Source organism: Apium graveolens, chromosome 1 (genome assembly GCF_009905375.1).
Source record: "Apium graveolens cultivar Ventura chromosome 1, ASM990537v1, whole genome shotgun sequence".
Taxonomy (NCBI): domain Eukaryota; kingdom Viridiplantae; phylum Streptophyta; class Magnoliopsida; order Apiales; family Apiaceae; genus Apium; species Apium graveolens.
Window position 1 is genome coordinate 143,660,896 of NC_133647.1, and position 13,566 is coordinate 143,674,461.

A 13,566-nucleotide genomic window follows, 5' to 3' on the forward strand; every position below is an offset into this window, starting at 1 on the left:
ACGAGGAAATTTTCTCTCCCGTTGTTAAAATGGTCACTGTACGTTGTCTTATTGCTTTGGCATCCAGCAGAAAATGGGATTTGTTTCAGCTTGATGTTAATAACGCATTTCTGCACGGCAATTTAAAGGAGGAAGTCTACATGATTCCACCACTTGGATTGAAAGTTCCTCCTCATTTTGTTTGCAGACTTATCAAGTCATTGTACGGGCTTAAACAAGCATCCCGGGAATGGTTTTCTAAACTTGTTCATGAACTTACCACCCAAGGATTTATGCAGTCTAAGAACGATTACAGCCTCTTCATTAAACGAAATGGTTCTTTGATTACTATAATGGCTGTTTACGTCGATGACATCATAGTCACGGGTAATGATCTTTCTTCTATTACTCATATTAAGAACCATTTACATCAGGTTTTTAGTATCAAAGACTTGGGTCTCTTGCATTATTTCTTAGGTATCGAGGTTGGTTATTATGCCAATGGAATCACTCTTAGTCAACAAAAGTTTACAAAAGATTTGTTACATGAATGTTCTCATCCCCTTCCTGTCAAAGCCTCAACTCCTTTACCTTTACATTTAAAACTCGATACTACTACTGGTTTGCCTATCTCTAATCCTGAACTATATCGTTCTTTAGTGGGAAAACTTAACTACCTTACAAATACACGACCTGACTTGAACTATGCTGTTCAAGTGCTCAGTCAGTTTATGCAACAACCACGGTCCACTCATTTTTCTGCTTTACTTCATACTCTGAAGTATGTCTCTACTTCTCCAAATCAAGGAATACTTCTTCGCGCATCCAATACATTGACTCTGCAGGCTTATTCAGACAGTGATTGGGCTGCGTGTCCTATGTCTCGCCGCTCTGTCACTGGATACATTCTTTTGTTTGGTGACTCACCAATTGCTTGGAAATCCAAAAAGCAGGCCACCATTTCTCGCTCTTCCTCTGAATCTGAATATCGTGCCATGGCTTCTGCTACTGCTGAGGTGACATGGACTGTGCGTTTACTTGAGGAAATGGGTGTTAATGATCTTAAGCCTGTCACTCTTCACTGCGACAATCAATCAGCAATTCACATTGCTAAAAACCCCGTGTTCCATGAACGAACAAAACATATAGATATCGATTGCCATTTTACACGGGAGAAAGTTCTTGATGGCTTGCTGCAACTCTCTTACTTGCCTACTCAGAATCAACTTGCTGATGCTTTCACCAAGATTCTACCGCTACCTCAGTTTCAACAATTGGTTTCCAAGTTGGGCATGTATTCAAACCTTCCCAACTTGCGGGGGGATAATGATCATACACTTTCTTCTACTGCAACCAGTCAGCTACCTGTGAAGAAAATACAAAGGATACACTGCAGATCGATAAAATAGTTAGACAAATTATAACTTATTTAAGTCTACACAAATGTACTAATAACAGTGGACCACTTTCCATTAGTTAGTTAAGAGATACTGGATTTAGAAAGTGTACAGCTGTATAGTAATGCACAGCTGTATAGTAGTGCAGATATAGTATATAAGAGAAATACATTAGATTAGATAATAATAATAACACATCAAAACAAACAGACTTAGATATATGTATAGTTTTCTTCTTTGTTAAGAAATAAAATATATAGCTTTTGTATTGGATTCTCTTTGTTCTGGTAATCAATCAAGTTCATATTCAGAAAAGTAACAGAATGCGTTAAAAATTATTGGGAAGGTGTTATTTTCTGTGTTGGACTTGAAAAACCTAAAATACATGCAGAAGTATACAGATCTTTCCCAACAAGTTACTGAGCTTTCATGTTATCAATTGATTAAAACTTTTGAATGAATTTATGAAATTACTAGATAAATTCTGGCACAGATGTAGTCTATTTAATGTTGGGATAGATTGTTGTTTGACATTTGGGATAAATTGATGTTTGACATTTGGTATTAGATCGTATGAGTTTCGAAATGATCTAGTTGATGGACAGGTATATGAAGGGTCGCCTGCTGATATAGCTGGTGTTCGTCCCGGAGATTTAGTCATTACTCTGATCAGTCAACCGTCATATGATGATTTCCTTAGAGATAATCCCGGAGGGTTGGCTAGTACTTTGAACGAAGTCTCTGTATCTTCTGCTACTGAGGTATAAATGTATTATTTGTGAATAGTGTTATTCGTTTGTGTCCAAATTTAGTTTTGATTACTGATACCTTAGGAGTTAACGTGCTCTTCCTGGATATTTTGTAGTATGCCCTTGCACTAAGAAGCATATCAAGGGAATTGAATGATGATTCCACAAGAGATATCATGGTCAGCTTTACAACATTGTACTATTTTAATTTTTGGTTTGTGGTTTGAATTTTCTTACATAGGCAATATGTCTATTTTGATACCTTTATGGTGGTTGATCAGGTTGCTGTACGTAAAAGTGATTCTGATAATGTAAGAGGAACGCTTGTGCGTGCCTTGAATCTCAGTGTCGATGACAAGAGGTTTTGTTCAAGGTAATTCATTTTTCTTGTGTTTAAGCTGATTACTTGTGATATAATAACAATCTTGCATTCTTTTTATCGATTTCAGATATTATTGCATTTCATTCTACTGTTATTCAGCTGTACATTCATAGATACAAACATACACTTGTAAATGGGTTGTTTGATGTTTTTCCTGCCTAATCTAATTTTGTGTTTATTTGCAGTTGGCTTGGAGATGAGTCCGAGTGGTATGGGGAGCCTCTATTTGGCTCTCAAACAGAACCTGCATATGATATGTTAGTGAACACCAATCTTCCTGTGTATTGACATCTGTGTGTCTGGTCCAGAATCTTATGAAAATGTACAAATACTACTAAATTATTAAAACACCCAAGCCTTGTTTGGAACTTTTAGAATTTTCCAAGTAACTTTTGTCATATTACAGTTTTCTTACGAAGTTTTAATATGCTCATATTGTTTATCAATTTGGTCGTGGATGATATTTAATTTATCAAAAGATGGCTTAATATATCATGCGGGCAGCAAAATGTGGACAGCTAGATTAAGGCCGAGCAAGAAACCACACGACTTCTTCAAACGCTAGAAGACCGGTGGAAGAATATTCACAGAATCTCCGTGAATAGGATTCCGAAACCGAAATTGTTAAAAATCGATAATAACTAAACTGATTAAATTCGAACTGAAACCGAAATCGAAAATTTAATAACCAAAATTGATTGTGCGGTTTCGGTTTAGGTTAAAACAGAACCGAAAAAATTCCAATCCGATAAATAAATAAAATAAATAAATAAATATTTTTATATAAATTATATAGATTTTAAAATAAAAACTATACGAACTTATATTTTTAGATATTCATTGTGAAAGCGAGGTTAATAACTTTTAAAGTAGTGCTAGGGATTTAAAATTGAGTGAAAAAAATAATTTCAAAATGAAATGACATCGATGATGCGTCATTTTGAGCAATTTTAATTGGTGATTATTAATTATCTAATGATCCAATCATAACATGTCACGTGTTATTTGGAAACATTTTGAAAACCAATTTTGACTACCTAACATTTCTCATAAACTTTGATATCATGTTGTTTGCATCAATTTCATTATGTTCTAAAATCGGATCCTATCATTATCAAACTATGAATTAAATACATATTGTGTACATCTAGTTTTCATAATATACACTCTATGTACCTCTGTTTTGCTATCTAGCACTTTGTGTACCTGCTGTTATAAGATTCTTGCAGATGGTGTACTTCCGTTAGTGATACAATAACACCGTCAAAACAGGCTAGAAGGGAGGGGTAAAGTAGTATTTTCAGCAGATGAGGCTTAAATTGGCGGCAAAAAATAAGAATAACAGGAGATACACAAACCTCATAAATCTATACTATATTATAATAGACGAAACATTAAAAGTTTGGTAGTCGGTCGGTCGGTACTTGCTGAAATTACTTAATTACCCTTCCTTAATTATTCTAATTCTAATTATTGGGTCGATCAATTCTAATTATAATTAATATTGAAGTCAACTTCCTCTATTACTTTACCAATTTAATTCTATTTTATATCGAACTCTATATCACTGTAATTTATATTAAATTCAACTTTTTCTATCAATTTAAATTTTAATTCATATCGAATTCTATATCATTCTAATTTGTTACTTTGAACAAAATTAAATTTAAACAAACTAAATATAATTCTTAAAATTTAGTTGATATATAATGTGACTCGGGTTAAGATAAAATAATAATACTATCAATCTTCCTAAAAAAATTATACTAATGAACTTGGATAAACAAAATAATATATTTTATTTATCCAGGATAAAAATAATACACTATACAATTGATTCAGACTAACACAAAACTAAAATAAAAATACAATTCGACCAACAAAAAAAATATATACTAATTATTCAGTCTAAAACAAAATTATTTAATTGATCCGGACTTTAAAAAAAATAAAATTAAACTAAAAATAATAAGTTTGATTTGGTCGGTGTATTGGGCATCGAGATAAATTAAAATAATGTAAATCACTATGTGAGATAAATTAAATTAATATTAGATTAAGTATAATTCATATCCTATTCATGTGAAATAAAAAATCAAATTTTATTTAAAACATAAATATTTTTTTTAAATACACTTAGAATTATAAATAAAACTATATCATTCAATCAGTAATATTATCTTTTTTAAATATCTTTTATAGAGTTATAGTTAATCGAGTAAGTAATCACCATGCTAAAATAATATCTTTTTAAGGTTTTAACAGACATTATATTTTTACCTTCAATAAAATAATAATTTCATTATAATAATATTCTCCCTACCAATGTTATCACTTTAAATAAGTTTAAATGTTCTAAAAAGTTATGAACATATACGTTTACTTATATAATTATCATGAAATCATATCATTTAAAGTTTTAAATGAATAAAATTAAGAATTGAATTCAAGTATTTTTTTTAATTATGTAATATTAAAAAAAAATTGTGCACTCTGTGCATCGCATCGCATGGGTTTTAAGATAGTAACCTAATAACTAGTATGCGCTTTAATGATAATCTCTTAAATACACACAATATTTGTCCTAATGAGGTGGATTTAATGAGAAACTAGTAAAGAATATGATAACTGTATTTTGTATTTTTAACTTATATATACTAGATATTTCCCCAATATACTTCTGGAAATAATTAGACAAGACAATTAAATTTATGGTTCAGGAGCATGTTCATTGGAAAAAAAGACTGAAAATTTGAGCTTGCCTGTATACGTGGATTCTGAAGAGGCTGTCTGTTGGAGGAAACAATATTTGCAGCCTGCAAATTAAGTATATGTAAACGGCATGCTGATGGTAAGGAAAATAGAGAAACAAATAATGAAAGAGAATTCTAAATCTCTAAGTGATAAAAAAATGAGGAATACTGTATCTTTGCATAGTGACGCGTTTGTAGAACTCAGATCTAAACTGATTAGATATGTCAAAGCATTGAACTTGTTATTATTTCAGGAAAACTTGTTGAATTTCTGGGAAAGTTTCAAGTGTATTGTATTGAAATGAGAGGATACTTTTAGTAATTTATAGATTAACAATTAAGGAAATGTCATCTTCCTGAAAATAAATCTCTGCATCAGTAGGATCTGCTATTTGGTTTATTGCATAATCTTACTCTTGGCAATTTACCAAATTTCAACTTCTCCTATATGGCAGACATGTCTAACATTTGAATGTACCTCATTATGTCGGTTTATTTGTAACCAATGTTAATGGCTTATATCTTCCTCAAAATAACCCCACTGTTACTTCCCATCTAATATCAAGCCGAGTCATGGTAAATTACAATTCTCAGTCAGTAGCCCTGGTTTCTGCCTCGCCACCCCCATCTAGCAACTAAATTCTACCTTGGAATGCATTTAATTGAAGTACATGCTTCCTGGTGACATGTTGGATAAGATATAGGGGAGCAGATGACAGCACTGCTGATAGAATAATAATTGAATGAGAACTGGCAACTTTTGGTTGTGAAGGGCTTATCTTTTTTGAAAGATCTCAGTTCATGTATTTTTGATGTTTAACCGAATGATTCTCTATGGAGACTGCTTTATTTACTACGAAGTTCAAATAAGTATGAACTGGTTTAGTGCTTCAAAGCTATCTTCATATAACTATTTATGTATCCAAATTGGGAATTCATTGGCCAACAGAAAAATAAGGCTGGAGGCCTAGTTTATGAGCACTGATGCTAAATATTGGACCCAACAAAGGGAAGATGTGTTTAATAAACTTGCCATGACAAGGGAACGGATGCAAAACTATGAGTAAGACATTTATGATCTCGGTTAGACTTATGGGCTAGATTCCATTATGTATATTTTTCCGCACGAACTTTAGGATAATTAAATTGAACAATTTATTAGTGTAAAGTTGGAGATGTGGATAGCTGAACCTATGATACAGTTAGAATATACGAAACCAAGTTCACAAACGTGTGATGAAGAGATGCAAGCAATGTGAACTTTCCTAGATAAAAGTCTCTTTGCCATATCATAGAAAAACCTCGAAAAACATTTAGAGAGGATATTGAAGAGTATATCTCTTGACGATATATCAGAGTACAATGGATGTGGCTATATAGTGATTTAAAGGAGGTGGTGTGCGAACATAAACTCCTGACAAGTTAAACAGAGTATATAGGAATGTCATCAGACCTGTATACAACTGTATGCTAGGATCCTAAATAGTGGATAAGAAACGAAACAATACATATAGATAATTAATCTGTATTGATGGCCAAAAAAGTTTAGATATGACCAGAATGAGGCTGTTGGGAAAAAATTGGACTAGTGCTTGCTACAAAAGGAAACAAGGAAATTTAATTGTATGAAAGGAATAGCCATGTAACACAGGCCTGTGTATCACTTTGGAAAAAAGTTGTATTCTATCACAAAAAGGATACCATATGAGGATGGATATTTTCTAAGATTTGGACACAACATTGTGACAGAGGTGCTTAGTACATCATATCTAGGGAGTTAAAATTTTGGTTGGACAAACTGTTCTCTTCCCATTCTAATTTTTATTTATGTTCATATTATTTTTTCTATCCTTTAACATTTTTTACATAACAATGTATTTTCACTTGAAAATATATTTAAAGATTCAATTTCTGGTCTAAATTTATTTTTTGCAGTCTCGCTCATTACTGTACAAGTTTTAGTACAGGTAGTTGCTCATATTGAGAAGTTCACATATAGGATCTAGCATCAGCCACCCAACTAGTTCAGGATAAAAAGCATTGTGCATAGACTATAAGACAGATACAAAGGTATATGCAAATACCTGATAATTCAATGCTCTTTTCTGGAGATCATTCGGCAATAATGGATGCTGAGGGTACTTCTCTTCCAGATACTGCACATAATTAAGCACCATATGAAAAAAATATAGAGGAGCTAAGACAACAAAGATACGAATCAGAGGCTACATATTAAAGGGTAAAGCTATGATGCACCATTAAGATGGCAAAAGAGTCGGCGATTATTATGTCACCATCCACCAGCGCCGGCACCATACCAAGAGGACTGAGCTTTAAGAATTCTGGATTCCATTTATTAAAGAAAACTATTAGAGGAACAAGATGCTAGAAAGACGATTTAAAAAGTAAGCCACAGGTCTGGTTTCTGTGACTGGCACCAAAAAGCTCTCACTCGTTATGAATTAACCTCTCAAAACTAAACTGCAGGTTTTTGTAGAAAATCACAAAATCCATCTAGTTTATGGAACAAAGTACCCTTTCTTTGCTAATAACTTTTGTGAGAATATACCAGGAAAAATTGAAGAAAGAAATAACTAATATACCTAAAACAGAAACCAGTCCTATTTTATAAAAATAGAAGCTTTTTCAGTGCATTGGGGAAAAATCATTAGTTGAAAGCAACGGGGAAAGAATAGTCCCTTGTTGCAATAAATGAAAAGAGAACTATCAACAAGTTTAGATCCATGCTTACAGCTCTTAACTTGAGGCAGAAAGCCCAAAGTTTTAGTCTTTATATATAGGAATGTGATTTCCATGTGGTAAAGTTTGAGATAGTTAAAACTTTGTGATTATTCTGTTAATTGTCAACATTACATTTTTCCTCTCTGTTCATTTGTGAAACTCTTGGAGCAGTGCCGTACCAAATTGTGATAAACCTATTGGTTGCCATCAAACTTTATCCACTCTTTTACAACAGTAGAACTATCAGGGCAGCAGATTCCCCACAACTAATGCAACTGTACTTCTATAGCGTCCCTAATTTTCATACTTAAGTGATACTAGACAGGTTAAAGAGATAGGTGTAAAATTTTGAGATTGTGCATCTTGCATGATAGCTACTTGAGTACTCTCAAGGGTACTTTTTGATACTTTTTTCTACAAGTAGGAAAGATTCTATAACAACCACATAGCAGATATATAGTCATTTAACCGTAAACTAATTCAACTATACTTCTATAGCGTCCCTAATCTTAATTATACTTCCCACCACAAATAAATTACTCAAAACAGACAAAAGCAAATCATTTTCGATTGTACTATTACACAAAAACATAAACTATCAATACTAAACAGAAAAAAAAAATCTAACCATCAGTAAGATGCTGTCCATTCAACATATCTACTGCTACATATTCATGATGAATCCCTGTTTACAGTGAAACCAAGAGCTCATAAGAATCTTGCTTACATATTTGGTGAATTTAGTGTTTATGTTGGTGAATTCTGATTTTTGGAATTTGTTAGCAGACTAAGATGACTTGTAGCCGAACAGAACCAGAAATAAACATAAACAAGCCAATTATAAAAAGAAAAATTGGAAAACCTTTCAGTCCAAGAGCTATACGAACTCGAAAAGAGCATGAACTCAAGTAATGAGAATAAAATTTCATCACCTGCAATCAAAAGTCAAACACAAATTTTCAGCCCAAAAAAATAGACATATATTGATGATGTTGTACCCTATGAAAGGAATGTTACCATTCTTTATTCACTGGTACTTGGTACAAAAGCTAAACACTAAAGTAACATGCACATGTATACATATTAAAATGATTTGTGTGTACATGTATGTATTTTTTAGTAAGATAGCGAGGGGGAAATGGACGGAAGACGCAATGCATGACGCCCGAAGAGATGAAATTTCTTTCTGTCCCTGTCGGTACTTTCGTAAATCTTCTGTTTGGCAGGAAAAACACCACAAATATTTGACCAAAACGGGTTTTAATTCGTAATAGCTTACAGCCCGTGCGATTGGTTAATATTTATATATTTTATTTTTTTTATATAATTTTATTAAAATTCAATATAAATAATTAAATAATATATAATGCTTATATAGTTATAATTTCAAGTTAGGTTCAAATAGTATAAATAATATATGATTAATGAGATCTTATTCGTATATAACAATGTAAATGTTTATTGTTGGTGAGTGAGATTCGAATATAAAAACTTATATGTATATTTTTAAATAATATAAATGTTTGTTATTAATGGGATTCGAACCTGAAAACTTATATGTATATTTATAAATAATAATATAAATGTTTGTTTTTGACATGATTCGAACCTGAGAACTTGTGGAGTGTCTTCTTTTAATATTTCGATCTAACGACTCTGATTATTTGATGAAGAAGATTTGACGGTCGTGATAGAAAGGGATAACCAAAATGAGGGGTTAACCAAACTACAAATTATACCCCATTCCGGCTATTATAGTATATATATATATATGTATATATAAAATTCAAAACAGATGAAGTAGTGTTTGCTTTCTGATATATTATCATGGATTTTGTTAGTTTTTGATCAATTTTTTTGTATGTCTGTATATAATGTAGATGAGACTGATTTGTTCACAAAAAAAATACATGGTGGAGATCAGTTTATTTGAGTTTCTGGTGCCTACATTGGTGGGGATTTTAGATATGTGGATGATTGCGATATTGACGAGATGTCACTTTTAGAACTTGATAATATGCTAGAAGAGGCTTTTGGCATCATAGATTATATTGACAAATTTTATAAAGTGCCTCATAAGGAAGATATATTTACTAAGGTTGATACTGATGGGGATGTACTGAAAATGTGTTGTAAGGTTGATTTGAGCAGATTGTTGTACGTGTATGGTGTCACCTTTGACCTAGAACATACCCAAACTTATTGTCACTCACAAGTAGATGTGAATTATGAGTATTTTGAAAATATGAATCCACTTGAAAGAGAAGAAATAAAAACATATGTTGTTGCTGGAGGGTTTGACAAATGAATTTAATGAAAACGATGAAAATGTGGTTATTGAGAATGAAAAATTAGTTGTTGAAGCACAACAAATTAGTGATGGTGAAGAAGGTAACTTTCATGATGACAATTCTAATGTAGATAGTGAAGATGATGAGGTCTGTCAAGCTAGAGAGAGAAGAAAGAATGTGAAACAAGGCACAAAAGATGATGCTAATAAAGGATATCAATCTTTGAATGATGAGCTTATATAAGATATTAGTGACAATGATTATAACAGTGAGGATGAAAGGATGGCTGCAAATAGCACTGATGAAGAATGTGTAACTTATCTTGTGTTCAATGAGAGGACATATATGAAAGATCCAAAATTTGAGCTAGGCATGTTGTTCTCTAGTGCACAATCATTTTGGGCTACAGTGCAAAAATTTGCCATAATGAATAGGAAACCAATTTTTCAATGCAGAAATTTTGATAAAAGGATCAAGTATAAATGCAAGCGTGAATGCTGTAAGTGGAGTATATTTGCCATTGTACTACAGGATACCAAAACTTATCAAGTGAAGACATATTTAAAAACTCACACATGTCAAACAACATTTAAGCAGAAGAATATGACTTCAAAGTAGATAGCAGAACACTATGAAAATGAGATAAGGATGAACCCTACTTGACCACTTGGTACATTCCATAAGAAGATTGTAAATGACTAGGGTTGTGAAGTAAGCATTTTTGCAGTTGGTAGGGCTAAGAGGAAAGCTTTAGAAGTTATAAAGTGCCATCATATGAAATAATATAGTCAAGTATGGGATTATGTAAATGCGGTCAAAAAATCTATGCCTTATAGCACAATAGACCTTGTATTAGATGAACCTGCAGCTGATTCTGTTGGCAGGAGATTTAAAAGAATTTATGTATGTTTAGGTTCTTTAAGGAGAGGTTTTACTCAAGGTTGTACGCCCATAATAGGTCTAGATGGTTTTCACTTGAAAGGGCCATTTAGTGGCCATCTTTTAACAGCAGTAGGATTTGATTCTAATGATGGAATGTACCCAATTGCTTGGGCTGTAGTTGAGGCAGAAAATTCAGAAACATGGAATTGGTTTCTCAATTTGTTGGCTTATGATTATAACATCATCAATTCTGGTGGTTGGACCTTTATATCAGCTAGGAAAAAGGTATGTTAATAGTTGTTGCAGTTATAAATTAAACAAATGTGCACTTCCTGGACTAAAATTATTTTGTTATCAATGCAGGGACTCATCAATGCTCTTACTACTGTTGTACCTAATGCGGAACACAGGTTTTGTGTTATGCATTTTTACAGGAACATGTACAAAGATCACAAAGGGGTTGACAGTAAAACTTTATTGTGGCTTACAGCAAGATCCACAATAGAATTTATGTTTAACAAACACATGTCAGAGCTGAAAAAGGTACTTGAGTTGCTTCATTGATGCTTATTGCTTAATTTTACCTGTTTCATGATTTTTTTTACCTTTGTTAGTTGTACAAAAAATGTTATGACTGGTTGATGGAAAAACTAATGTCACAATGATCAAGAGCAGCATTTAGGACTACATGTTTCTCTGATATATTTGTCAATAACCACTGTGAGGTGTACAACAACATCATTAGAGAATAGAGTGATCTTCCTGTAATTGGACTTCTAATGGGCTTATAAAATAGTGCAATAAGGATTCAAAATAGAGGAGATAAAATCACTAAAAGTTATGATGGAAATCCCATATGTCTTAATGCCATGAGAAAAGTTAAAAATTAAGTTAGTGTAAATTGTGTTCTATTTTTGTGGCTTGTTAGTTGTATAATTATATTTAATTTTTTAAATGATCATGTATTTATAGGGCTATGGGTTATAGTAGTGGTCTTATAGTGCAATGATCTGGCAAAAGCAAATATTTGGTCATAATGACAGATGGGGGACATGAAATAGTAGTTGATCTTGATGCTAGGACTTGTGCCTTTAGAAAATTTGACTTAACTGGACTCCCTTACTACCATGCATGTGCTTGTATATAATGGAAAAATTTAAAGTTGATAGACTATATTCATCATACATATGGGAATGACATGTATTTAGCCACTTACAACCACATTGTTGAACCAATTAACTGCTCAAAATATTGGGAGAAATATGGTAATCCTGGCCCTTTACCACCAATGATCAAGGTTCAACCTGGAAGGCCAAAAAAAAAGAAACAAAAAAATGATGTCCCAATTGATGCCACCAAATTGAGAAGGCAAAATACAAATATTTTCTGCAGCTATTGCAAAGAAAAGAGCCACAATGCCAGAACATGTCCTGCTAAGATACATTGTTTGATTTATTTTTTTTGTTATCATTATTTGAAATTTTTTGCTATCATTATTTGACATGGTCTTGAGGTTTAACTATACAAATTTATTGTCTGTTTGTAATGCTTTGTAGAAAGTTGATCAATCAAATGGTGTTGTCAAAACTAATTTAAAAAAAAGAAATAAAAGAGTGCAGTGGAATCAAAAGACAACAAAATTCAAGGCACACCAAATGCATCTCCAGAACCCTCTAACCAAGTTCCTATAATAATAGTTCCTGAATTGTCAAGTGGTGGTCAAGGTGGAATATTTAGTTCATACACGCAGCCTGCTAGGATGAATGATACACCATTAGGCATACAACCTCAAAGGTTCATGGTTAGGGGGAGTCATGTCACCACTTTGAGGCAGATTGAAGCTGAGGCTAATGCAAGAAAAGCAAATTTGGGTAAAAGACCTCCTTGGAAGTTGTAAAAATTATGGGAGAATGATGCACTAGAAACTGATTTTTTGTCATGTATTTTGTTGTAGCTAGTGTAATGCTAACTATATTTTTGATAAAATTTGTTGTACAAATTTTATTCAAACATTGATGCAGTCAGTTTCTTTTGCATGGTTTAATGAAAGTTTAACTTTTGTTATTTTCCTATCGGCTTAATATGTGTACCTGTATTGGGATTTACAAGTTTGAATGCTATGTAACTTACATTTTTAACTAAATGTAAAAGAGGGTTGATCATGGTTTTAATGCATTATGTAGTATAAAAGCACACACCGCCCGCTATTTTGCACACCAAATATCACATATCACACACACTTTGTTTGTAGTCATGGTTGGGTGAAGTAAACCATCTTTTCATGTAGCCAAAGTTAACTGTAAGGGAGTATTTGATAGGTCTAGAATAAGAGCATATGTTGGTTGTGTGATGAGAAATATGTGAGGGGACTAGATCAGGGGGGGTGGAGAT

General features: G+C 32.6%; 1 protein-coding gene across 5 annotated transcripts; it reads right to left on the minus strand.

Annotated features, from left to right (window-relative positions):
* Positions 1-456: 456 nt before the first annotated feature.
* LOC141667747 (glutathione S-transferase 2-like) lies at positions 457-9,177 on the minus strand. Of its 5 annotated transcripts, none has more exons than XM_074474371.1 (7): positions 9,106-9,177; positions 8,865-8,934; positions 8,631-8,687; positions 7,517-7,602; positions 7,345-7,416; positions 5,270-5,323; positions 457-1,369 (listed from the first exon to the last, which is right to left on the minus strand). In XM_074474371.1, exons 1-7 carry the CDS (start codon positions 9,160-9,162, stop codon positions 1,337-1,339), a joined length of 429 nt encoding a protein of 142 aa, XP_074330472.1. In that variant the 5' UTR covers positions 9,163-9,177; the 3' UTR covers positions 457-1,336. The 5 variants fall into 5 exon arrangements, with proteins under 5 accessions (XP_074330472.1, XP_074330478.1, XP_074330465.1 ...); XM_074474377.1 differs by having other exon boundaries at positions 459-1,344; XM_074474364.1 differs by lacking the exon at positions 457-1,369 and adding an exon at positions 2,541-2,751.
* Positions 9,178-13,566: the final 4,389 nt, after the last annotated feature.

Bases quoted from the DNA above. Each gene is read 5' to 3' on its own strand.
- LOC141667747 (XM_074474356.1), bottom strand. From the start codon at position 9,162: ATGCATTGCGTCTTCCGTCCATTTCCCCCTCGCTATCTTACTAAAAAA. The intron at 7,603-8,630 runs GTTAGATTTTTT...AATGGAATCCAG, and splicing joins TGGACAGCATCTTACTGATG to AATTCTTAAAGCTCAGTCCT. The intron at 7,417-7,516 runs GTGCATCATAGC...AATTATGTGCAG, and splicing joins ACTCTTTTGCCATCTTAATG to TATCTGGAAGAGAAGTACCC.